Source organism: Gopherus flavomarginatus, chromosome 3 (assembly GCF_025201925.1).
Source record: "Gopherus flavomarginatus isolate rGopFla2 chromosome 3, rGopFla2.mat.asm, whole genome shotgun sequence".
Taxonomy (NCBI): Eukaryota; Metazoa; Chordata; order Testudines; family Testudinidae; genus Gopherus; species Gopherus flavomarginatus.
The window spans coordinates 50,422,720-50,449,375 of NC_066619.1; the positions used below are offsets into that span (position 1 = coordinate 50,422,720).

General features: G+C 42.1%; 1 protein-coding gene across 6 annotated transcripts in view; it reads right to left on the minus strand.

The window, feature by feature from the left end:
- FCHO2 (FCH and mu domain containing endocytic adaptor 2) overlaps positions 1–26,656 on the minus strand; it is a 228,201-nt gene that overhangs the window by 192,116 nt on the left and 9,429 nt on the right. For all 6 annotated transcript variants that reach the window (XM_050945258.1, XM_050945259.1, XM_050945257.1 and 3 more), the window contains exon 2: positions 3,639–3,730. In XM_050945258.1, coding sequence (XP_050801215.1) covers positions 3,639–3,730 — 92 coding nt within the window. The remainder of the gene's footprint in view (positions 1–3,638; positions 3,731–26,656) is intronic.

Here is a 26,656-nt window from a genome sequence, read left to right on the forward strand (position 1 = left end):
TACCATGATACCTACAAGAAATTATGTTTTAGGTAGAGAGGCGTTCACTTTAAATGACTGGTTCTCAACCAGGGGTATGTGTACCCCTCAGGGTACGCAGAGGCCTTCCAGGGGGTACATCAACACATCTAGATATTTGCCTAGTTTTACAACAGGCTACATGAAAGTACTGGTAAAGTCAGAACAAACTAAAATTTCATACAACTCATTTATACTGCTGTATATACTATACACTGAAATGTAAGCACAATATTTATACTCCAATCGATTTTATAATTATGTTGTAAAAAGGAGAAAATAAGCAATTTTTCAGTAACAGTGTGCAGTGATACTTTTGTATTTTTCTGTCTGATTTTGTAAACTAGTCATTTTTAAGTGAGGTGTAACTTGGCGGCACGCAAGACAAATCAAGACTCCTGAAAGGGGTACAGTAGTCTGGAAAGGTTGAGAGCCACTGTTTTAAACAATAAATGTCAGCGACCCTCAAAGTATATATTTTTATACCTCTTCCACTTCCCTTGGCATGTTCTTTGTTTTCTTATATTATAATGTCTTTGGGGACTGTTTTCTCATATATATTTGGACAGAACATACTGAAATGTGGACACTAAATGCAATAAAAAAGTAATTTAAAGAGTTTGATTTTAAAAATATTAATATTTCAGATTCTTGCTGCTCTGAGTGCTGTAAGGATCTTAATATAGCAAAACCACGGCATAATCCACAGCACCATAGACCTAAATTCTGTAGAAAGGACATCCAGCTTCTATAATATTCCAATGGCGCAGAATAACATGACTGTGGTGCCTTTAAGTAAGCTCAAAATTGGAGGTTTTTATCCAGTTTAAAATGGAACTGAATATCAATACAACATCATTCATGTAGTCAGTTATTATTAAGTTCAATTTATTTTAATCTGTATGTTTTTTATGTGCCACAGATCTTTTCCGTGACAACAAAAAGGTTTCATTGCACAAGACGTCATGGGAATTTGGAAGTTTTGGCAGCTTGGTAAGGAACTTTCAGCGCTTTTGGTACGTGGGAAGATATGGGACCTAGTTTGAATTCGTGAGATAGGCAGATTAACTGAAAGGGACCACTAAAACATTTAGCAATTTAATATATTAATACTGACATTTAATAGTCATTAGGTTTCAGTACCAACACTCCACTGAATAGGGACAATTTGCATGGCGGAACTATTGACTCCAAACTCAAAAAGACAACAATGCATCAACTTACACTTCATTCAGATTTAGAAAGTTTTCTTGCTTTGTTTTTGGGGTTTTTTGTTTTTGTAAACCATAATGGCTTATTTATTTATTTATTTAAAAAAACCAGAGACTTTGATTTTAGAGCACAATTCTGAGATAAGAATGGATTGCACATCAACAGTTTTGGATTACACATGGCATTGATTTAACTTGTCTTCAAAAGACTGCATTTCGGTGCCAAATTTAGAGATAAAACGTAGCTATATGATAGGTTTTTTTAAAAACACACTTTAAACAATCCCTCTTGAACGTTTACAATTCAAAACACTGAAGCAGGGATATGCTGCTTTTGTGACAATTATACAGCTCTCCTACTCATCCAGAAGCTGGCAGTTAGAGACCTCTCTTTCCCATTTTCCTTCCTATACTAACAGAAAAAAGGGTAAGAAAACGTCAATGCACTTTTATAGCATTTTGTAGATAATTTTGTTTAGTGAGGTATCAATCAAGGGTGATTACTGATAATTATTTGTACTACTATGATGACTTACATTGCTTGTTATACTATTAGATAAGCTATAGAAATTTTAGAAATTAATGAACAACAAATTAATTGAATCAGGTGGATACTTCTATGTTGTTTCCTGTTCCACTACCATTTCATGAGTTAGGCTAGTCAAAGATTACTGACAAATAGCTTAGGTGGGTATTTAAAAATGTAAAACTTTCTTTCAAATTACCAGTCTCAGCTAGATTTATGCTATTTCTGACCAATTACTCAATATTTCTCCAAGACACCAATGTAAATCAAATTAGCAGTCATGAATTAGCACTGATTTGACACAGCAGACAGTAGGTAATTTTCTTTAACCATCACCCTAATTCTCTCAGGCACTATGTTTTTTTTCCCTACTTCTAATTTCATAATTAAAAACCTAATTTCATACAAAATGAAGTTATTTTTTCAATTTGAAACTTTCCTTTGTTCCAGAAGTGTGTGTGTTGAGATGGGCTTTTGGAGAACAGCAAGACTCACTTTCCCTTGTTTCGACCATGATTTTACAATGAAATCTAGCTCCTCTTGTATTGAATTTTCACCTAAGAACGAATGCTCAAATGAATCTCAATTTTGGTTAAAACTAAGATTAATTAAAGAAATATCTGGGAAGTGAATGCCTCTAATGATTATATTCTTATGAGTGTATGAGAAATCGTGAAAATGATCAAATCAATCGTTTTCCACAATTTGTGTTTTCCTTCTTTACATTATCAAACTACAATAAAATCCTTAGAGTTTTAAACTTCCTTTAGCTATATCTTGAAATTATATGGGTCAATTTTTGTTGACGGTCCTAAACCTGCAATACTTACTTATACAAAACTTTCAATCTTTCAGTAAAGTCTAATATTCCTTGGAGAATTCACATATTTACTTTTTTAAAAACAAAAAATTGTCCTTAAATGTCAAGTCCCTTAAGTTTTAAAGTACCCTAAAAAAACCCAAAAGACTTAGAGTAATAGTTCCACAAATTTATACTTGTCCAATAAAAATGTGCCCTTTTGTAAGTTACAGTATTAACTCTATATTAAGAGCTCTTTTCTAAAGTCATTTGATAAACAATCTGAATTATAAAATTCTAGTTTGTGCTCTACACTATGTGTATAAGCAAGAACAAAAAAAACCTCTGCTACGAGTCCCATTAATGGTGGAAGATATGATAAAAAAAAGCTGGTCTGCATTATGTTTTTGCTGAGCATTTACCCTTGATCATGTACAAATATGACACCCACATTTTGTTGGCCTAAGTATCACGTTGCTAGCCCTGCAGCTCACTCCTGCCAATTCTGAAAATACAGTATATATTGGTTATATTCTTTTCTCACATCCCCATTTACTCTATTTTCATTCCCAGTCTCTTTTTTCTGCTGTTTTTTTAAATTTGAAAATTTCATTTTACAAGGTATTATACTGGAGCCTGAGGGTGTCTTTGTTCTCGCTTTATGCACAATGATCACGCTAATCTTTCTAGAACGAATATTGTTTTTACTGCCTAAGAAAAGAAATAAATGGTTTTCTTCAAACAATTAAATAACAGTACACTAAAAAAAAAAGTTTAAACAGTTGACTCTTGATACTGAATATTCTGGCATCTCTCTCTCTACCCTTTTTAGCTCACTAAGGCAAATGTCAGCTAAATCAAATCTGCAAAATAGAAATGAACTAATAACTGAAGCGCAAGAGACAACGTGTTTGTAAGCAAACGGAGTATGCCTAAAGAACCTTGAAAGGGGTGAAAAATATAGCAGAGCCTGTGAAAGCCATAAAAAAAAATATATACATACCATCACATTACGTAATCAAACTTTCAAAAGTAAACACACACAGGTGTGCTAAGATTCAGGAATAGTAAGGTAAATACTTACCTTTCTCTTATAAAATCTGCTAGATCTTTTGTTGATAGGTGTCCATGTTTCATGTTATGATAGAGGACATCAAAGCCATTGTTCCTTTCCCCCTAAAGATTAATAAAAAGACTTTATAGTTTAATCAAAACTATGAAGCACAACTTATTAAAAAAATTATACAACTACTGCTTTCTTGATCTGCTCCAGCTCAGCTTATTTCCTAACCACTCAATTTACAATTAACCCAATAGAGAGACAAGGTAGGTGTCCTTCAGCTGTCCTTCAGAAGAGCTCTTTGTAGCTTGAAAGCTTGTCTTTTTCACCAACAGAAGTTGGTCTAATCAGGGATTTGGAGCTGTGCTCAGACTCGGCTCCAGCTCCAGGCAAAAACCTGCAGCTCCACTGCTCCGCACTCCAGCTCCAGGCTCAGCTCCAAAGCCCTGGGTCTAATAAAAAATTACCACCTCACCCGTCTTGTCTCTCTAGTATGATGGGACAAACACAGCTACAAAAACACTGCAAACAATTAACTCAGTAGTCACAAATGAACTTCTTGCCACATCATGGCCACTCTTTCATATGCACATTTTCTATGCTACATCGAAGACCTTCTTTTCTTTGGGCTTCTGTATTACTATACCCTCGCCTTCCTAACTTCCCACACATTGCAAGGTACTCCTTCAGTGCTGCATTCTTTCTCCCTGACCCCTCCATCTCTGTTGTTGTTCCCCAAAAGTCTGTCCTTCATCTTCTCTTCTCTTTCCTCACAAACTCCCTGAATGACCTAATATACTCTGATGGTGTGTCACTATCTCTGTGTTGGTTACTTAAATTTCTCTCTCCAATCCAAACTCTCCCATTCTTTCCAGACTCATCCATCTTCCTGTCTTTCTGATATTTCCTCATGGATGTCTTAACACCACTGTTCTCAAAATAAACTTGTCAAACATTGAACTTCTCTTTCCTTCTGGACTATCTACCCTTTCCCTCTTTTCCATCACTACTAACCAGTCCACAGTGCTCTTGGTCACTTAAACTCACTTTTCACATTCTTCTTTCCTCAAATTCAGGCCCGTGCCAAATTTTATCACATCTCCCTCTATAATATTTGGTAAAATGGCTAAAACCATTAATCTCTCTTTTCCATCCCCTACAATCCCCCTTTGCCTATCAATTATATTTGCAATATTTAGATTTTAGAGCACTAAGTGGCATGGACAGTTGTCTTCATAATGCACCAAGCATACTTAAAAGGTGTTCTATATAACTATTAAACAACGGAATATAATAGCAATCTGAACTGGACCACCTTCATACATCTATCTCAGTGATATGGAGACCTCAGGAGCTAAATTAGCGATCAACATTACCCAAAAGAGCCACAGTAATGTGAATTCACCGTTTCATTTACTATAGTACTATATATTTATATTTAAAACCAGTGTGACGGGGAAGATTTAGTGTATATAGTATATTATTCTCACAGCAAAATGACTGACCAAGTATTATTATTTTATCAACTACAATTGATTAATAACACGGTAAAAGCATCTTGACTGGTTAGTAACTTAGATTAGTTAATAATTAAATCACACAGTGTTTTAATATCATGTGCTGCAAAGAGCCACAGGAGACACATTCAAGAGCTATTTGTGGCTTTTGAGCCTCAGTCTGAGTATCACTGATCTACCTCACAGTAATTTTGGGTTTTTTTGCTTTACTGGTTCCAAACATTAAGAGTATTAATCTTATTTTAATTTTCTGGTTACCATTCATCACAATGTTCAAAAAAGGTGAATATAAAGATGTCAAACCTAACCGCTGCACACCATGTCAAACCTTAGTCCCAGATTTGGACCTTAGCGTCCAAAATATGGGGGTTAGCATGAAAACCTCCAAGCTTAGTTACCAGCTTGGACCTGGTACTTGCTGCCACCACCCAAAAAATTAGAGTGTTTTGGGGCACTCTGGTCCCCCCTGAAAAACCTTTCCTGGGGACCCCAAGACCCAAATTCCTTGAGTTTTACAACAAAGGGAAATAATCCTTTTTCCCTTCCCCCCTCCAGGTGCTCCTGGAGAGAGACACAGACACAAGCTCTGTGAATCCAAACAGAGTGACTCCCCCTCTCCGTTCCCAGTCCTGGAAACAAAAGCACTTTTCTCTTCACCCAGAGGGAATGCAAAATCAGGCTAGCAAATTTAACACACACAGATCTCCCCCTGATTTTTTTCTCCCACCAATTTCCTGGTGAGTACAGACTTAATTTCCCTGAAATTTTCCAGAAAAGAAAACTTCAACAGGTCTTGAAAGAAAGCTTTATATAAAAAAAGAAGAAAAATACATACAAATGGTTTTTCTGTATTAAGGTGACAAAATACAGGGTTAATTGCTTAAAAGAATATTGAATAAACAGCCTTATTCAAAAAGAATACAAATCAAAGCACTCCAGCACTTATATTTATGCAAATACCAAAGAAAAGAAACCATATAACTTTACTATCTGATCTCTTTGTCCTTACACTTAGAAACAGAAGATTAGAAAGCAGAAACTACTTCTCCAAAGCTCAGAGAAAGCAGGCAGACAGAAACAAAGACTCAGACACAAACTTCCCTTCACCCAGAGTTGAAAAAAATCCGGTTTCCTGATTGGTCCTCTGGTCAGGTGCTTCAGGTGAAAGAGGCATTAACCCTTAGCTATCTGTTTATGACAAAAGATCAGCAAGTTGCAGATTGATTTAGCTGTAGTTACATACACACGTCCGTACCAATTTAGTCTTTTTACAGGTATGTAAATGGACTATCTTGCATATATTTAAGCACAGAAAACTATTAATGGATTAACATTTTTTAAAAATTTAACACTAGCGTAGTAGTGTTGATGGCGCAAAGTTTCCTGGAGCTCATAGCTCAGAAAAAAGAAACAGAAAAATCTGATTAATAGAAAAATATAACTTGTTTGGCTAACAGATTTAAGTCTTTCCACTTTATTTGTGTAGTCTTTTTGTTTCAGCTACTGGTCTAACTCCAACTGAAAAAAATGAAATGAGAAGTCTTGGCTCAACCAACAGTTGAGGCCAATGTTACCAAACTCAATGCAAGAAAATTCTTAGTACTGCATATGCAGGGACAAAAATCAGAAAATACCTTAACATCAAAGAGCCCATAATCGGCAAATCAAAGTGAGCAGAAACCAGAACTGTATTTATTTACTCTAGACAGACTATATGCAAACGCTAACCGTAGCCAAATCAATACCTACTCCCCTTCTCAGTTATCACACTGCTTTGCTTTGCGCATCTAAAATGTAGACTAACGTAAAGCTATAAAACAGTCCTTGCATACTGGCTCAACAATAGATGACTACTAAACTTACTACAGAACTAAAATTACTATTTATATTTTCATGAGAATTTAGTTTCCAAATTTGGGCACAATAACTCTTCAGAGGACAAAAGAATCTTCTATACATATGTTAAAGTAAACCATTAATTTTTGCAGAGGAAACATTTTTAAATGTTCCCTTTATAAAATGCTGTTCTATTTTCTTCACCTCTATTTGGTCTCCCCAAGCTAAACCAACACAGTCCCCACAAACTCCACAATTCACACACTAACATATTTCTAAATATCTTGAAACACACCACTTTTGAACTTTAATGTTAGAAGTTATTCCCTTTACTTTTCATAATGTGGTGGTTCTCAACTTTTTCTATACTTTAAGACCTTAATTCCCTTCACATTTAACAATACAATTTCCATTTCCCACTCAAATGCAGTTTGACAAAAGTACAAAATCACATCGTAAGAAACATTCATGATTTTCAAACATAATAAAATGTAAAAACGAGGATACATTTATTCAGTATGTTAAAGCTACACACAGATGCCCCCCAGGTTACGCAAACCCAACTTAAACAAATCCGCACTTACAGAAAAAGTTCCGTAAGCTAGAAATCTGAGGGGGGATGGGGAGTTTGCGCATAATGGTTGGGTATACGTTTTCGACTTACGCAAGGTATTCCAGAATGGAATGCCTTGCGTAAGTTGGGAAGCGTCTGTAATTGTTTAAATACATTTGCAAAACTAAAGTGCATCTTCTTAGCTAATAAAACTTACCAAATTTAGTGTAAAGGCTATATTTATTTGCAAATCAACATGTTTTAATGGTTATACCAACACCTGAAAATGAACCTTTCCTTAGGAAAATAGTTGAAAATTTTTTACAGCAGTGAATAAATCCACTTTCAATTTAACTCAAGCCATCTTGTAAGATCCATTCTCAGTGTAGGTTGACTGGATGATAAAATGTTCATTAATTCCTCCATGAATCTCTCAGCTGTGCCATGGGAAAATACAGTCTTATCAGTTAGTACCTGGTGCACAGAAATAGCTAAGTGTACTTGAACGAATGATAGAGAGAGTCTCCTAATGGATTAAAATGAAGCAGATACTCTAGAAGGGACTGAATAGAGGAGGCTGATGCTGGATCTCTTAATATTATCTGCCCAAATAGAAAACTTTTTCCATTTGTGGTCATAGCAGCCGCAGGTTGATTGTTACTGGAATTTAGTAAAATCTGTTGAATTCAAATAAAATGAGACGTTGCAAGGTCCCATGGTCCATGCTATCAAGAGTGTGGTTCTGGGAAGTAAATCCAGCCACTCAAATGGGTCAGGAAATCTGTGGTTACTGATAGACAAACATTATTTTGGATAGATGATGGTCTGTAAGCCATTTCTGTCTTGCCCAAGCTAGGGAAGTCAAAATATTCTGACCTTGTTCTTATTTTCTTTATAATACTTTGAATGAGTACAGACAGGGAACACCATAGAGAAAATCTATTTCCCACTAGAACATAAATGCATCTCATATGGACAGAATCGTAGAATCATAGGACTGGAAGAGATCAAGAGGTCATCAAGTTCAGTCCCCTGCACTCATGGCAGGACTAAGTATTATCTAGACCATTCCTGATGGAGTTGTGTCTAACCTGCTCTTAAAAATCGTCAATGATGGAGATTCCACAACCTCTCTAGGCAATTTATTCCAGTGCTTAAATACCCTGACGGGAAGTTTCTCCTAATGTTCAAACTAAATCTCCCTTGCTGCAATTTAAGCCAATTGCTTCTTGTCCTATCCTCAGAGGTTAAGAACAACAATTTTTCTCCCTCCTCCTTGTAACAGTTTTCAAGTCCCTTCTCAGTCTTCTCTTCTCCAGACTAAACAAACTCAATTTTTTTCAATCTTCCCTCATGAGTAAAGGTCTAGAAAACAACCTATTTTTGCTGCTTTTCACTGGACTGTCTCCAATTTGTCCACATCTTTCCTGAAATGTGGTGCCCAGAACTGGACACATTGCTCCAGCTGAGGCCTAACCAGCATGGAGTAGAGCGGAAGAATTACTTCTTGTGGTCTTACTTACAACACTTACAGAATGTCTGCTTCTGCTCTAAAACAAAACTTTGGACATTTTGAATTGCATTTCATTGCAAGCAGATCTATCTATGGATACTCCCAAAGAGAATATTTCATTACTACTGAATTCTTCAAGTGACTATTTGTGCTGCTGTCTTCTATTCCTGCTCAAAAGATCCATGGGCTGCGGACTTGCTTTATGGGATAAATGTAATGATGAATGCACCGGTTCCACAATTCCACAGCTTCCTTGCACGGCTGTCTAAAATGAGCTCCTCGTTTGCTGACCTAGAACATTCCTGTCATATTATCTGATCTACTTGTATCACTTTGTCTTGCAGATGTGGGAGAAAGAACTTGAGAGAATGCCAAACTGCTCTCAGTTCTAATATGTTCATATGCATATTCTTTCCCCAGGAGTTCCAATGTCCATGAATTACCAGGTTGCTGAAGTGAGCTTTCACAGATCTAGAATGAGTAGAAGACTTTCATCCCCAGAAATATGGAATAGAATCCCTTTTCCATTTTTTTTGGGGGGGGCTTCTTCTATGCCACCTGCCTCCAATAGTGAGCAGACTTCTGTTCTTAGCAGATACTGGTGATAGGGATCCCTGAAGGAGGGACTGGGAGGAAGCAGATGTCAAATTGAACGAAGAAACCCCTCTGAATGACTTCCTGAATCCCTCTGTGTCTGCAATGATGGCACTCACCAGAAGTTGAAGGAGTGGAAAAGTTGGTTTTCCAAAGGGAGGAGGAGAGCTAGGCAGTAGGTAAATGACTCACAGCTGGTTTGAGGCTCTCAAATATCTCTGCTAAGAAGGTGAGGATGTAGCCAGTTCCCCTTTTGGGGGAGACATGTAAATTTTTCTTTTCAGCTGTTGCTGATTTAATCTTTTGGGAGCAAAATAGGCTGAAAACTAAGAAAATAGGCTGTCCTGGGGATCTGCAAATAGGAACTCCGAATCTTCGAAGTGACTGACAGATCTTGAGGACTTATAGCCATAGCTCTAGTACCCTCTGGTTTTTGCATATCAGCTCTAACACTAAGGAATTCATCATCCTCAAATGGAAGGCCTTCCACTTGGGTTCTTGCTTCAGGAGGCAGACCAGATGACCAGATCCATAAATGGCACCTCAAGGTGATAACTGAAGCTATCCTAAAAGCTGCATCCGAGGAGTCAAAGGAAGCTCTTAATGCATGCCTGGCTACTAACCAGTCCTCAGAAACAAAAGCTTTGACCAGTTTCTTTTGCTCCTCAGGTATGGATTTATCAAATATAGCCATCTTCTTCCACAGACAGTACTGGTATCTGGACACTACAGCTAGCTAATTATATACCTTAATGCCCAGTGAAGCTGAAGAAAAGATCTTTCTTCCCTGGGCATCTAGCTTTTTAACTTCTTGTTCAACGGGGTGAAATGAGCCCATCCCTCCTCTTATTCTCTGGAGAGCAACAGTGGCAGCTAGTGCATTAGGAACAAGGTGAATATGAAACAGGAAAAACCCTCAACTGGTAGAGACCATTGGCCTTTTTTGGAGATAACCTGTTCAGAGGCAGGATTCAGCCACATACTAGTAGAGTAGTAGTAGCACCGTACCATCAGTAGTTACATCACAACACCTATCAGACCGGGACCCCTGTGTGCTAGGCACTGTACTACAACCAGCTATGTTTGTACCCCCCTCTGTACAGGGAGAGTGATTTTACCCTTGGAAGGACACCCCAAAAAGTCAGATACGGAATGAGATACTTCTTCCACTGACAGATAGAATTTTCAGTGTGCAGGCCATTCTCTCTATCAGCTCATGGAACTGAATCACATCTTCTCAGGGAGGTGGCAGCAGAGGAAACTCAAATATTCTCATCAGATGAGGTTTGATCATCTGGCTCAAGATCCATCTCCTGAGGTCCAATATGTCTCTTAAGATCCTTCCTCTGATAATATGTTCGGGGCTAGTAGCATGAGACAATTCTCTGGCAGCTGGAGAGGCACACTGATCTGGTGCATGCAACGTGCCTTAATTCGTTAGAGTGGAAAGTTTCTTAAAATTCTGTCTAGGGCAGTGACAGACTCCTGAGCTGCAAGTGGCTCTTTAATGTGTCTCCTGTGGCGCTTTGCAACACATGATATTAAAACACTGTGGTATAACCAATCAGGATGCTTTTATTATTATATTAACCAATAACCACCAATGATAAAATAATAATACCTGGTCAGTTATTTTTCTGTAAGAATAGTATGTATGTATGTACTTAAGGATTCAGACCTTCCAGTTTCTTTCAGCAACAGTTACCACCCTCTGCTATAATGTGGAGAGGCTAGTCCCAATACTCTTCACATCATTTTGAAGGACTGCTTTGTGAACATCTATGGGGTAAAAAGTATCTGTTGGATAGGGATTGTGTCAGTTTTGTGTGTGTGAACCCATCCATACACAATCATCACTGGCTAATTAGGACTTCTGGTATTGCTTTCTTTTCCCCCCATGAGCATCGAAGATTTTCTCTTCAGCAGCTGGGCTTCATACTGATACTGCGCCTCTCACATTGTCATAAAGGGGGGCCTTCTCAGATGCCAGGAGAGAGAGCAGGGCAAAGAGAAAATGAGGCTTCCAGTATCCATAAATACTTCTATTAAATAGGCCTATGTAAGGGTCATAGAAACTGAAGGTAGCTAACCTTTAGATGATGTTTCGTTTCAATTTCCCTTCATCAGCAACTAAACAAATGTACAAATGTTCTCATGGAAATGAAGTAGCCCTGTCAGCAATTCTTGAGTCTGAATTCAGTTTTTCCACAACCTGTACATAACAGGAAACCGATTACAGGAACTCTCTGTTTTGTTGAACTACCGTAATACATCTTGAAATTTCCAAGAAGAAATTATCATGTTTTATATGTAGCAAATTTGAATTTAAAGCTTATGTTTGGTATAGTAGCCAGAATTAACTTGGTTCATCTGCAGCAGTACTGATTTCCTACATTTTTAATCCAGTAGCATAAAGTACAAGGACTGTCTACTTTGGACCAAAATCTTAACAGTCTATTAGCATAAAACAAAAATACAGACCTAGCTCCTACCATAAGTGTGTGTAAAATGTACTACCTCTTAAGTTTATCCTGAATTTTCCTGCACTAGACAAGACAGATACTGTCTTACAGTTAATGGGAAAAGCAGCGATCAACACTATTTTAATCAGCAAAACTCAGCAGATGAGCTACTAACAAACAGTAAATACATGCAGATCCAAAGCAGCAGTCCTTTCTGTCCATGATCAAACTGTTTTTGATTATAGAAATTTAGAACATAGATTGTCTTGTCCCTCAAGGATAGGTAAGATGATAAACATCTGACAAGTCAATTATGCAATGTTATCTAAGCTGTATTAGCTAATTGGTATCTTCTGAGTTTATACACTTTGCTTAGAATCTATCAAAAATTCAGATAGCAAACTGCTCCACTCCCTGACAGTAATGTGATAAAGGAATTTGAAAAATATTGTTATGATACACAATTTAAATAGGACTTGTTTCAGCCTAAAAAACCCCAACACTCTCTAGGAAACAGGCAAACAGACTTATTCAAAAACTACAGATGGAAAAAGTCCTCAGACTTAACAGGATTTTATTTTAATCCATAAAAAGGTTAGGTCTCTAACTTTGAATTCGTATTAAATGAAATTTGGATAATTTCCTGTTTTCAAATCATCACTCATTTTAATTGATGTGCCTTTGTACCCACCCTTTTTGAACAAGAAACCATTATAGAAACATTTTAATTAAGACACAAAGTTATAAATGAAACAGCAGCAATCATTTGGAGGTCACATACCACATTATAATGAATTATGGTCCTTATGTTCTTGGTCAATACTCCATTTATTACAAGAAGTACAACTCTATAGAGATGGTGCAAGACCCATCATGCTGTCCCAAGTAGTGCCATGACCAGATATTTCCTTCTTTATCAACAACGGAAGTGAAATTCTAGAATACTCATTCACATTCTCACACATTAACCCTAAAATGTATTTGAAAATGCAGTGCCTACATTACCGGTTATCTGTCAAGTTGTCATTCTTGAATGTTTCAGTGGAATCTACTCTACAGGAGGCTACTGGTAAAACTAAACAACTATGGGCTGATTTTGAAAAGCTTTTCAATATAAAGGGTGAAACCTGCAGAAGGCCACAAGGTGAAGCTGACCCAACAGATCAAATTCAGCATCCATGACCACACTTCCAAACTTTCAGCTCCTTAAGGCATATATGATACACATATGACAGTGTATAGCCACGTCAGTGGCAGGATATTAGAGAAACAAAGTGGATGAGGTAATATCTTTTATTGGACCAACTTCAGTTGGTGAGATAGGAAAGCTTTCGAGCCACACAGAAGAAAAACTTGTCTCTCTCACCAACAGAGGTTGATTCAATAAAAGGTATTACTTAACTCCTCGTCACACCTATGACAGACAGTTCACTACCTTAAAAACAAAAAGCCAGCCTTTTGAGAACTGTTAATTATTGTGTGTGCATGCAAAAGGTGATCAAAAAATAGAAACTAGAGCTGCTTCCACATACATAAGAAAAGGAACAACTAATTGTGTTCATATTAAAATTACTCTTCCATATTCACCACAAAACAAGACTAAGAATATTTGCCTCTCTTTGTTGGGGCTCTGGTCAACTCTAAAGAGCTCATTTTTAGTATTAAGTGCAAAACTCTAGAATTAAATGCAAAGATAAGGTTGTCAGATCAAACAAACATAAAAACAGGTAACTCTAAGATTTACGATTGCCCCAGCACTGCTAACTCTGTCATATTCCAAAGTATGTATATTTTAAGGAATACATTAACTGGATTATGATTAGGTTTACATTTAACAAGTAGAAGAGGAGCAGAAAACAATATATCTGAGGCAGAAATTTCCTTCCTGGAACAACTTTTAACATGAGATTTACTGACTTCTGAATGTTTCTCTTTGGAACTTTAAACTTTAGGGGGAGGGATAGCTTAGTGGTTTGAGCATTGGCCTGCTAAACCCAGGGTTGTGAGTTCAATCTCTGAGGGGGCCATTTAGGGATCTGGGCAAAAATCTGTCAGGGATGGTACTTGGCCCTGCTAGTGAAGGAAGGGGGCTGGACTTGATGACCTTTAAAGGTCCCTTCCAGTCCTATGAGATAGGTATATATCTCCATATTTAAAAAAACTGTGCATGCTCATGCCTGTACTTTCAAATATTCATAACTTATTTTAAAACCAATTCCTCCTCCACAAACTCAGTAAAATATGCTGTTCATTAAGGTTTATTAATATACCAATGAACTAACTTATTTCACTCACATTGGTATAAATCAGGTGACTACATTGAAATCAAGTGGTATTAGTGTAAAATTGGTGTAAGGAGAATCAGGCCTCAAAAGTTTTAAAGTAAACTTAAAAGGGTTTTTTGTTTTAAATTTGAGACACGTTACAAACTCTTCCAATTGGAAGTGTAGGTCCTTCTGGCAGACGATTTCCAAAAAAACATCAGAAACAAAGTATATTCTTGAAGATCACCATGGCTACAAGCTCCTTATCCTGTCAGGAGCCAGGCTGTTAAGGAAGGTCTCTTGGGATGGGACAGAGCAGGGTATCCCAGTCAGTATGAAGATCTGAGTCCCGATTCTCAGCCTGATGGAACTGGCTTTGGCCACCTACAATGGCATTCAGAACCCTACCTGACTGGGTCAGTACAGGATTGTTAGGATTATCAAACCTGTGTTGTTCCTGGTCTCCAAGACAACTACAAGAGCCTACTTCTACAGTGGATATCTTGCTAATGGAGCTTTTCCTCGGTGCTGTACGAAGATAAGTAGCTTTCTATTCCGGAATGTTCACTGGAAGAATTTATTGAAAAAAAACTCCTAATCCTGCAACCACTCCTATATAAGCAAGGCTTTCTGACCCTGAGGGGATCTAGCGTGTCCCTGTTTTATATAAAATAGTGGCCCAATAGGACTTATCAACCATACCACCTTTTGGGATAATAGTAATATGAAAGCTCTGAATGCATCCAGCACTACCCTCCTGTCCAAAACATTGTGTAATTGTTTTTCCTGAATACACCAAGTCCTTTGATGTGGAGCCTCTGAGCATAGGCTCTCTTTCGCTGATACATTTGTGGTTGCTACAGTTTGGACAAGAGAAATAGGGAAGTCTATTCCCAAATGCAGATTGAGTTGATTGTCATCTGTTAACTGCATGTGATGTAAGCACCCAAATTTCTTGCTTCCGCTGGGATCTCAGGGTCAAACGAGGTTGCCTTGTGAAGCGATGTGCCATAGGTTTTAAAAAATTAATTTGCGGCCATCAGTCCCAACATGCATAACATTGTTCTAGCTGTCATCAGCTGTTTCTTGCATATCAGTCTGACAGAAAAAGACAGTTATCTTGAACACCTGTTACGGAAAAGATGTGTTGCTTGTGTCCATTCCACAACAGACGTGCGTGCTCCCCATGTGCACTGGTGCTGGAAGTTTTTCCCCTTAATACCCATAGGGGAGTGCCCCAGCAACCTGTAGAGTGGTGCCTCTATGGCATGGTATAAGGGGCACTGCGTGCTCCCCCCACCCTCAGTTCCTTCTTGCCAGACAACTCCAACAGAGGGGAAGGAGGGCGGGATGTGGAATGGACACGAGCAACATCTCGAAGAACAGTTACGGAAAAGGTAATTGTCTTTTCTTCTTCGAGTGATTGCTCAAGTGCACTCCGCAATAGGTGATTCCAAACTATATCCGTTAGAGGTGGGTAGGAGTTCACAGACACTCAGGATGGAGTACAGCCATGCTGAACCCAGCATCCTCCCTGGTTTGGGAGACAATCGTATAATGCGAGGTGAATGTGTGTACTGAAGACTATGTGACATCCCTACAAATGTCCTAAATGGGAACATGGGCTAAAAAGGAAGCCGACGAGGCCTGCGCCCTAGTCGAGTATACCCTCATGATCAGAGGTGGGGGATTCTTGCCAGGTCGTAACACGTATGAATACACAAGGCAATCCAGTTGGAGAGCCGCTGATGTCGGATCGGGCAACCTCTCATGCGTTCGGCTGAGGTGATGAAGAGCTGCGAGGACTTCCCAAACAGCTTAGTCTGCTCCAGATAAAAGGCCAGAGCCAGTCTCACACAGAGCACCAGCAGGAAGATGTTCTGACTCATGTGGTAGGTGGAGACCACCTTGGGGAGGAACAAAGGATGTGGTCAGAGCTGGACCTTATCCTTATGGAACACCGTGTACAGGGGCTCGGAGGTCAGGGCTCTGAGCTCGAGACTCGTCTAGCTGATGTGATTGCCACCAGGAAGGCTGCCTTCCACATCAGGTGTGACCAGAAGCACATAGCTAGCAGCTCAAACGGAGGACCCAACAACCGGACCAGAACCAAGTTTAGGCCCCAAGTGGGACCTGACATATGGGAAGAGACGATCCAATCCCTTAAGGAATTGGCCAGTCATAGCATAGGAGAATACCATGTGCCTCTGCACTGGCTGGTGGAAGGCTGACATGGCCACCAAGTGCACCTTGATGGGCGAGGGTGCTAGGCCTTGGGCTCTAAGGTGAAGGAGGTACTCTAAAATGAATTGGATAGAAACAGCCATGGGTGAAATGCCCTGACCAGCTGCCCGCTGGGAAAATTGAGACTTCACCAGGTAGGCCCGGCATGTGGAGGGCCATCTACTTTCCAGAAGGATGCGTTGAACCCCTTCTGAACACGTTCTTTCTTCCTGGCCTAACCACTGAACAGCCATGCTGTGAGATGGAGTGCCACTAGGTTGAGGTGGAGATGGCGGCCCTTGTGCTGGGAGAGCAGGTCTGGGGGCGGGACTACAACAGCCACGGCAAGGCGACTTCCAGCCTTGTGTGAGTCCCGTACCAATGTTGCCCTGGCCATGCCGGGGCAATCAGGAGGACCTGGGCCCTGTCCATTTTTATCTTCTCCAAGACATTGCTGATCAGTGGGATTGGGGTGGAAGGCATAGGGAAGCTGGCCTGACCAGGATAGGAGGAAGGCATTGGAGATGGCGCCCACGCCCAACCCCTGAAGCAGAAACGAGGACACTGGCAGTTCTGCCGAGTTGCGAATAGGTCCACCTGGGGAGTTCCCCATTCTTGGAAAATCCTGTGCACCACCTCTGGGTGTAGTGACCATTCATGCTGAGAGGAGAAGTCTCGGCTCAGACGGTCCGCCTGCGAGTTCCGGGCACCTGGTAAGTGGTGGGCTTGTAGGCAAATGTCGTGGGCTATACAGAAGTCCCACAGCCTGAGGGTTTCCTGGCAGAGCAGTGGACCCTGCCTTGACTGCTGATGTAAAACATTGAGGCTGTATTGTCCGTGAGAACCCTGACCACTCTGCCCTCCAGCAGTGAGCAGAAGGCCACACATGCCAGCCAGACCACCCTGAGCTCCTTGACGTTTATATGCAGGACAAGGTCCTGCATGGACCACAGACCTTGGATCTGAATGTTCCCCACATGGACTCCCCACCCCAGGTCCAACACATCAGACATCAGCTCCACAGATGGGGGCCTGCCCCTGAACAGGACCCTGTGAAGCATGTTCCCTGGGGAGGACCAGCATTGTAGGGAGGTTATCACCAGTTTGGGCACAAGGAGAACTTTTTCCATCCTGTCTCTGGACTGGGAAAACACTGCAGCCAATCAGAGCTGGAGGGGCCTCATCCTGAGCCTGGCGTGGCAAACCACATATGTGCACGCCAACATGTGACCAAGGAGCTGCAGGCATGCTCTGGCTGTGGTCACAGGGAACTTTGTGACTGTGTCGATGAGCCCTTTCAGGGTCTCGAATCTGTGCAGTGGGAGGGAGGCCCTGGCCAACATCATGTCCAGGACTGCCCTGATAAACTCTATGCGCTGCACTGGGATTAACATGGACTTGGTGTCATTTACCAACAGGCTCAGAGTTGCACACATGGATAGGGGGAGCGCAACTTGATCCCGCATCTGAGACGTGGAGTTGCCCTTGACCAGCCAGTTGTTGTCATTGGGTTCAGATCTTCCCCTATCTCATCTGAGGTAGGCCGCCACCACAGACATGCACTTTGTGAATATCCTGGGACAGGCCAAATGGGAGGACTGTAAATTGGTAGTGTTCCTGCCAAGCCATGAAATGGAGGAAACGTCTGTGTCCCTTGAATATATGAATGTGGAAGAACGTGTCCTGTAGATCGAGGACAGCATACCAGTCCCCGGGATACAGGGAGGGGGATGATGGAGACCAGAGAGACCAAGCGAAACTTGAGCTTTACCATGTACTGGTTCAGGCCTGAGGACCCGCTCCTTGGCCTTCGGGATAAGGAAGTAGCAGGAGTAGTACTCATGTCTGAACTGTGCTGGTACTACTTTCACCACTCCTAGGCCAAGGAGCTCCCCACCTCCTGCTTGAGCAGGGCCTCTTGAGAGGGGTCCCCCAGGAGTGATGGCGATGGACGGTGGTTAGGTGGGGTAGAGGTAAACTGGAGGGTGTAGCCCTGGGAGACGGTGTTGAGGACCCAACAGTCCGAGGTCAGCTGCAACCTCTCAGGGAGAAAAGCACACAACTGGATGGAGAAGGGAAACTTTATTGCGGGTGGATCCCTGGTATGAACTGGTAAGTTGCCCCCAGGCATCCCATCAAAACTGACATTTCCCCACCCGTTGGCCCTTGGAAGGCCCAGGCTGGGGGGCAGACAGGGACTGCCACTGCAGGCGTTTTACAGTCCCATCACTTTTTATAAGGGGGCTCATATTTAGAGTGGGTGGCCTGGGTGGGAGCCTGCTGAGGCTTAAACTTGGTCCTGGCTGGAGCCAGGACAAAGAGCCCAAGTGTCTTAAGTGGTGTGCGGGAATCTTTCAAGCCGCGCAATTTCACGTCCCTCTGTTCTGCAAACAGGGCCGTGCCATCGAACGGAAGGTCCTGCAAGGAATTCTGTGCCTCGCTGGATAGCCCCGACAGCAGAAGCCACAAAGCCCTCCTCTTGGACACCATGGAAACCACAGACCTTGCAGCCGTATCCGTGGCATCCGATGCTGCCAGCAAGGTCGCCCTGGCAGCCGCTGTACCCTCCTGTACCAGAGCCTTGAACTCCTTCTTGTCACGTTTCTGGAGGGAGACCTCAAATTTGGAAAGAGCACCACAAACTGAACTCATACTGTCCCAGGAGGGCCTGATGGTTTGCCACCCTTAACTGAAAGCTTGAGGACGAATAAATCTTTCTCCCAAATAAGTCCAGCCACCTTGAGTCTTTATTTTTCAGAGTAGGAGCTGGTTGGCCCTGCCTCTCCCTGTGGTTGACCAACTTGACCACCAGTGAGTTAGGGTTAGGGTGGCTGTACAGGTATTTATGCCTCTTGGTGGACGTTCTGCCTTCATAAAGATGGGCGGGAAAGGAAGCCAGGGTTTGGCACAAGGCATTTGAAATTTTTGCCACTCCTTTGTGGAGTGGGAGGGCCACCCTGCCTGGTGCTGAGGCCGAGAGGACATTGAAGCGAGTCTAAGGGTTCCACCACCTCCTCGGCTTGAAGGTTGACGCTCGATGCCACCCTTTTCAACAGTTCCTGGTGGGCCTTAGAGTCCTCCTGCGGAACAGGTGGAGGAGGGGCCCTAACTGCTTCATCGGGGAGGATGAGGATGGGGGTGAGGTACTCTGCATACTCACTGATACTGGAGGTCCAACCACTTGGTTGCCCTCCCGGCGCTGAACCAGAGATGAACACTCCACTGACTCCTTTCTGGGAGGCCAAGAGAGGGAGGCCAACAGTCTTGCCAAGGCTCTGGCCACCAAGCAAACCACCACTAGTGGCTGCACTGGGGCCCACAGGGCCCATTGGTACCACGGTGCCAGCCAAGGAGCCCGGTGCCACTGTACCTGCTGTGGCACCAGCGGAGCAGGCTGTTCAGACTGACTAGCCTGTCTCATCGATTGAGGACTACGAAGGGAGTTTGGGCTGGCATACAACCGGCCACTGTCCTGGGATAGGGAGGAGTGGTGATGTTGGGAACAGTGCCAATCACGAGACCGTGATCCCGGAGTGGAAAAACTGGAGTACCACCAGTAGCAGCTGCTCTGCAATCGGCTCCGACAGGTGGATCCGCGATGGCAAGGTGCAGGTGATCGACGCCCAGGACTGTGGAAGGGGTGACGCGGCGGGGTCCTGGAGTGAGACGAAGAACAGGAACAGCGTCGAAGCCCGTAACACGATGGGCTATGGTATCCTCTCGGAGATGAGGACCTTCAGTGCCTTCTGTCCCGGTCTTAACAGGGCCCACTCCCTTCACGGAGGTCTACAGTCCCTTGAGGCAGAGCAGTGCCTGGAACCCCTGCCAGTCGGAACCCAGCCAAACAATCTGGTGGGGGATGATGGAGACCAGCGTGGACTGCACACGGGTCAGTTGTTGAGTGGTGAACCACATTGGGAACATTCCCTACACCGTGAATGGTACCGAGCAGGTGGAGATCCAAGTGGTGGCTTGCCTCTGGACCGGGGAGCCAATGGCGGTAGTGCCCCTGGTATCGGCAGAGACATAAGGTCCCGGGTCACTTGCAGGGCCTCCAGCATGGAGGGCACCCGGACATTCGGGGAGATCCGCGCTGAATGGGCCAGGCTGTTCTGCTCAACCTGAGTCAAAGGCCTGGAGGCTGACACGCATAAAGAACTGCCCAATATGGGTCTAGTCTCTCCCCTGGTCTTGCTCCGGTGTCTCGGTGGAGAAGACCTCTTAGCCTTTTTGGCGTGCCCCGCAGACGGGGAGCACTGCCGACTGGTGGAAGGCACCAAAGGATCGCCACATACCGACACTGCGGTACTTGATGCTGACTCGGAGCAGCGCACCAGAATCGGGGTCAACACTGACTCCATCAGAATGCCTCGAAGACGAATGTCCCTTTCCTTCTTGGCTCAAGGCTTGAAGGATCTGGAAATCTTGCTGTGATCACTGACAGCATAAACTCACTCACTGGCATCAGCCGCCTGCAAGTGTCGCACAACCTAAAGCCTGGGGCAAGGGGCATGGCCCGACCCAGGCACGCTAAACTAAACTAACACTAACCTAAACTACTTGAACGACAGTTACTGCTAACTATGAATGAACAAGAGTTCAAGAGGAAAGCTGCACAAGCTGGAGCAGAGCAGTTCCGATTCACCTTCACTGGCGGCAAGAAAGAACTGAGGGGTTGAGGGATCGCACCGCACCCCTTACACCATGCCATAGAGTCACCATTCCAGGGGTGCGAGCACACCTATCTATCGTGGAATGGACATGAGCAATCACCTGAAGAAAAATGTCTTTGTTCCTATCCTGGGACAGGAAGGTTTTGCATTGAGATCATTGTTTAGTAGGGTTCATATATTCTCCAATTGTGTGCTGAGGAAAAGTTGGCCGTTTAAGTAGTTTACTATGAACTTTAGTGATTTCAATACACCAGTGTGACAAACTGACCTTATGACATATTTCAGTGGTGTCTTTGATCAGCTAATTGTCAAAAAAAGGGACACACTCAGCTTGCATACATAGGCCATGACTGCTACTAAGTAGTTTTGTAAAAACATGTAGAGTGGACCAGAGGCCAAAAGCCAAAACAAACTAGTAGTGCTGTTTCCTTATTACAAATAGAAAATATTTTCCAACCACTGTAAGTATCTCTACATGCATGTAAGGAACTGCAGCTTTAGGTACATGCATGTACACATCTACAGGTCTAGAGCATAAAATGAATACTCTTCTAGAAGAGGCAGAGATACACATGCTCCCAGAGCAATCATCTTTGACTTTTTCATGGCTCAGATATGGATTCAGGATGGGTCAATACCCTTATCTTTTGTTCATCAGGAAGTATCTGGAATAAACTGACTGTCATGCTGTCTGGAGTGGCTCAGCACTGTGAGTGCCTATCTCAGGGCAGACTTTCCGAAAACAACAGCAGACACCCCAAACTGGTGGTATGTTCTATAATTAGATTTCACCAAGCCAGTAACAAATGTGAACTCATGGATCATTATACCAGTCTTGCCATGGAGTCACAGACAGTCCCCTTAGCCTCTCAAGTCTATCCTGACACTCAAACAACCCTGTGATAAAACGATATTAAAACCAAAAAACACACCACATCAGTTTTCTCCCAGTCCCAATAGACCAGTCACTCACCCCAGATCAACTGGTACTCCAGACCTTATACCAAAGGCAACACTGGCAGCCAATTTTATAGAAAACTAAGTATAAGTTATTAACTAGGGTGAAAAAAGAAAGTTATTAAGAGGTTAAAGCAGGTAAAATAGAACAACCAGTAAATCATAGTTTGCAACTCCAAATGGTGGCAGTGATGTAATAGGCAGTTTCCTAAAAGCTTTTCAGGGCTCCCCAGAATAACTATGGGGATCTGCATCCTCTTGTTCAGTTATTCTGCCCTTTTAGAATTCAAACAGTCCAGAGATATAAATATGAATTCAAAGACACATCCTCTATCTTCTTCTCACAGAAAATGAACTGAGAGTCTCTTTAACCATGTGGGATTTTCTTTTGCTTACACTCAAGAGTCCTTGACCTCAAATATCACACACAATGATCAGTTGCTTTGAAAGCAGCATTTTCTGTTAAAGTCCTTAAGTCCTTCATTAGCATTTCACAAGATTTCTTTGGTGGGTAATTTAGTTACAGGGTTTTACACAAATGTAAATGTTTGCTGCTACATTATAACAGGAATTGATAAGTAAGAACAATGCAATAAGGCCCTATTAGTTTTCAGGACCTTTAAACATCTAAATATATACTTATACACAGGGCCAGCTCTAGGTTTTTTCCCACCCCAAGTAAAAAAAACAACAAAAACCTCAGAGCGCAACTGCTGAATACAAAAAAACCCACATACCTAAACCAACCGGAATGCCGCCAAAGCATGTGCTTGGTTTGCTGGTGCCTATAGCCAGTCCTGCTTATTATACATTCAGCATTTACTTTGATCTATCCTAATAGCAAGTAAATCAGCCTGAATATACTCTTAAATCTAACAGTCTATACTATACTAACAAACAAGTGAACTGGCCTAAGACTATGATCCATCTGGTTTGCCAGCATCACAACGCTATCTTCTTATCCACTGACATTATTTGATGGCTCTTTGTCAAGAGCAAATTGATTTCCTGCAGCACCATGTCTTAACACCAAGGAAAAGGAATGGGGAAAAGGGTGTAATCTGAAAAGTTTTCAAAACAAAACAAAAAATCCAACCCTTGATCTTGTAGCCTCAAAACAAACACTCAGGACACACGTGACCAAGGGCCATAGAATAAAAGGTCTGGCAGAGTGATGGTTAGTGGCAAACCAGCAAAACTTTCTGAAGCCTTTCAAAAACCCTTTGGACTTCGCTTATTAAAAGAGAATGTAGGACCCTTCAGCTTGTGGTGGCCTTGAGGCTAAACACCCAGTGCATGAAGTTGCTGATCTCTATTAAAAACAGTCACTGAAAGCTGGCTTTACTAACAGACTCTCTCTGTCCGCCCTTGAAGAAAACGCTATACAGGTGAAAGGCCGGCTCATGACAATACAGTGCAATCTCAGCCTTCAAGTACTCTCCAGTTTAAGAAGTTTTCAAGCTTCTTCCAGGCCTTCAAATGGAAATCAAACGCCTGCAGCAGAGGCACCTACCATCTCTGGGAGAGCAGCTCTTGCTGTTACCACACCCACCTCAGAGATCTCGCGTACCTGAAGTTGGTTCAAGCACCAAAAATCAAAGGGTTGATGTGCTAAGTAACCTTAAGGCTACCCAACAAGTGAGGCACCAAAACATTACAGCAAAGGCCTCAATTGTAGAAATCTGAACTAAGCTGACCGGAAGGCAGGTTGAAAAGGATATCTGATGAGTGTCGTTGGGGCATGGAAGAGAGCTAGAGTAACAGTTCAGGTGGCACTAGAGCCCCCAGGGGAATTCCTGCACCGACCAAAGTAACTGACTACAATATCTAGAGATTAGCCTTTATACTCTGCAAGGGTTGGTGAGAGTTAATAGAAGAGGTATCTGAGCCTCTAGCTATTATCTTTGGGATATCATGGGAGACGGGGGAGATTCCAGAAGACTGGAAGGGGGCAAATATAGTGCCCATCTATAAAAAGGGAAATAAAAACAACCCAGGAAACTACAGACCAGTTAGTTTAACTTCTGTGCCAGGGAAGAAAATGGAGCAGGTAATTAAGGAAATCATCTGCAAACACTTGGAAGGTGGTAAGGTGATAGGGAATAGCCAGCATGGATTTGTAAAGAACAAATCGTGTCAAACTAATCTGATAGCGTTCTTTGATAGGATAACGAGCCTTGTGGATAAGGGAGAAGCGGTGGATGTGATATACCTAGACTTTAGTAAGGCATTTGATACGGTCTCGCATGATATTCTTATAGATAAACTAGGAAAGTACAATTTAGATGGGGCTACTATAAGGTGGGTGCGTAACTGGCTGGATAACCGTACTCAGAGAGTAGTTGTTAATGGCTCACAATCCTGCTGGAAAGGTATAACAAGTGGGGTTCCGCAGGGGTCTGTTTTGGGACCGGTTCTGTTCAATATCTTCATCAACGATTTAGATGTTGGCATAGAAAGTACGCTTATTAAGTTTGCGGACGATACCAAACTGGGAGGGATTGCAACTGCTTTGGAGGACAGGGTCAAAATTCAAAACGATCTGGACAAATTGGAGAAATGGTCTGAGGTAAACAGGATGAAGTTCAATAAAGATAAATGCAAAGTGCTCCACTTAGGAAGGAACAATCAGTTTCACACATACAGAATGAGAAGAGATTGGAAGGAGTATGGCAGAAAGAGATCTAGGGGTCATAGTTGACCACAAGCTTAATATGAGTCAACAGTGTGATACTGTTGCAAAAAAAGCAAACGTGATTCTGGGATGCATTAACAGGTGTGTTGTAAACAAGACACGAGAAGTCATTCTTCCACTTTACTCTGCGCTGGTCAGGCCTCAGCTGGAGTATTGTGTCCAGTTCTGGGCACCGCATTTCAAGAAAGATGAGGAGAAATTGGAGAGGGTCCAGAGAAGAGCAACAAGAATGATTAAAGGTCTTGAGAACATGACCTATGAAGGAAGGCTGAAGGAATTGGGTTTGTTTAGTTTGGAAAAGAGAAGACTGAGAGGGGACATGATAGCAGCTTTCAGGTATCTAAAAGGGTGTCATCAGGAGGAGGGAGAAAACTTGTTCACCTTAGCCTCCAATGATAGAACAAGAAGCAATGGGCTTAAACTGCAGCAAGGGAGATTTAGGTTGGACATTAGGAATAAGTTCCTACTGTCAGGGTAGTTAAACACTGGAATAGATTGCCTAGGGAAGTTGTGGAATCTCCATCTCTGGAGATATTTAAGAGTAGGTTAGATAAATGTCTATTAGGGATGGTCTAGACAATATTTGGTCCTGCCATGAGGGCAGGGGACTGGACTCGATGACCTCTCGAGGTCCCTTCCAGTCCTTGAGTCTATGAGAGATGGACAGCAGGGGGGGTCAGTTCATACTCCTGCTACTATTGCCCACAACTATTATTAGTTATTATTATTGGAAAGAATCCATTCAGTATGGTATCTTTAGAAATAAAAGATTAGTTTAGAAACATTAACCAAGTTGGTAATGATTTAATTGCTATAATATTGTCCAGGAATGTATACAAATTCTTCTGGTTTGAAAAAAGTAGTGAACTTGTAAAACTCTCTGACACAAACAGACCAAAAATAATTTAAAATATTGCCCCACTGTTGAAATAGATTCAACAGGCCTGGAACTTTGCAACCTTATACAAATCTATGAAACAATATTCTGATAAGGCATATGAGTTTGCATATTGCTGATTTTTTTTGTGGATTGTTAAATATTTCAATTTACATGGCCATTATGGTTAAGGAAATCAGGACAAAGATGCTGAAACATCTCCCTCATCTACTTTATCCTTGTCCACTTAAATCTTGTCTACGGTTGAAAACTTATGAAATGTCTACTATTTCAGGTCCATCAGGGTTAGTAACATTATGATTCCTAACAAAAGCAGGCCACTAGTGTTTTAAGTACCATGACAGGCATTGTTTAAAACAAAACTAGCAGTTTATTGACACAAGGCTCCCAATGTATCTAATACTGATGGAGTTAAACATGCCTAAGAAACCTAGCGTAGATAAGCTTTTATTCAAAATCTTAGTAGCAATAAATACGTGCCTTTTACCCAATTCTTTATAAAGAAAATTAACAAAACAGTCTCTGAGGAGATTGGAACATGGATGAGAACTGGCTGAATCTCAGTTTGGATACAGCAAAATTATGGTAGTCAGCACAGGTGGGTGCTCGCGCCCCCTCCACCATGGCCCTGTCCTGAACCCACCCTTTCCCCGCCTCCATGCCAACCCGTTTCCTAAAGTCCTCGCCTTACCGCCATCCTGCCTCTTCCCCAAGCACGCCACGTTCCACCTCCTCCCCTCTCCCTCTCAGCCACGCGAAACAGCTGTTTTGTGGCACAAGCGCAGGGAGCTAGGGGAATAAATGGCAGGCAGCACACTCAGGGAAGGAGGCAGAGCGGAGGCGGAGGTGAGCTGGGC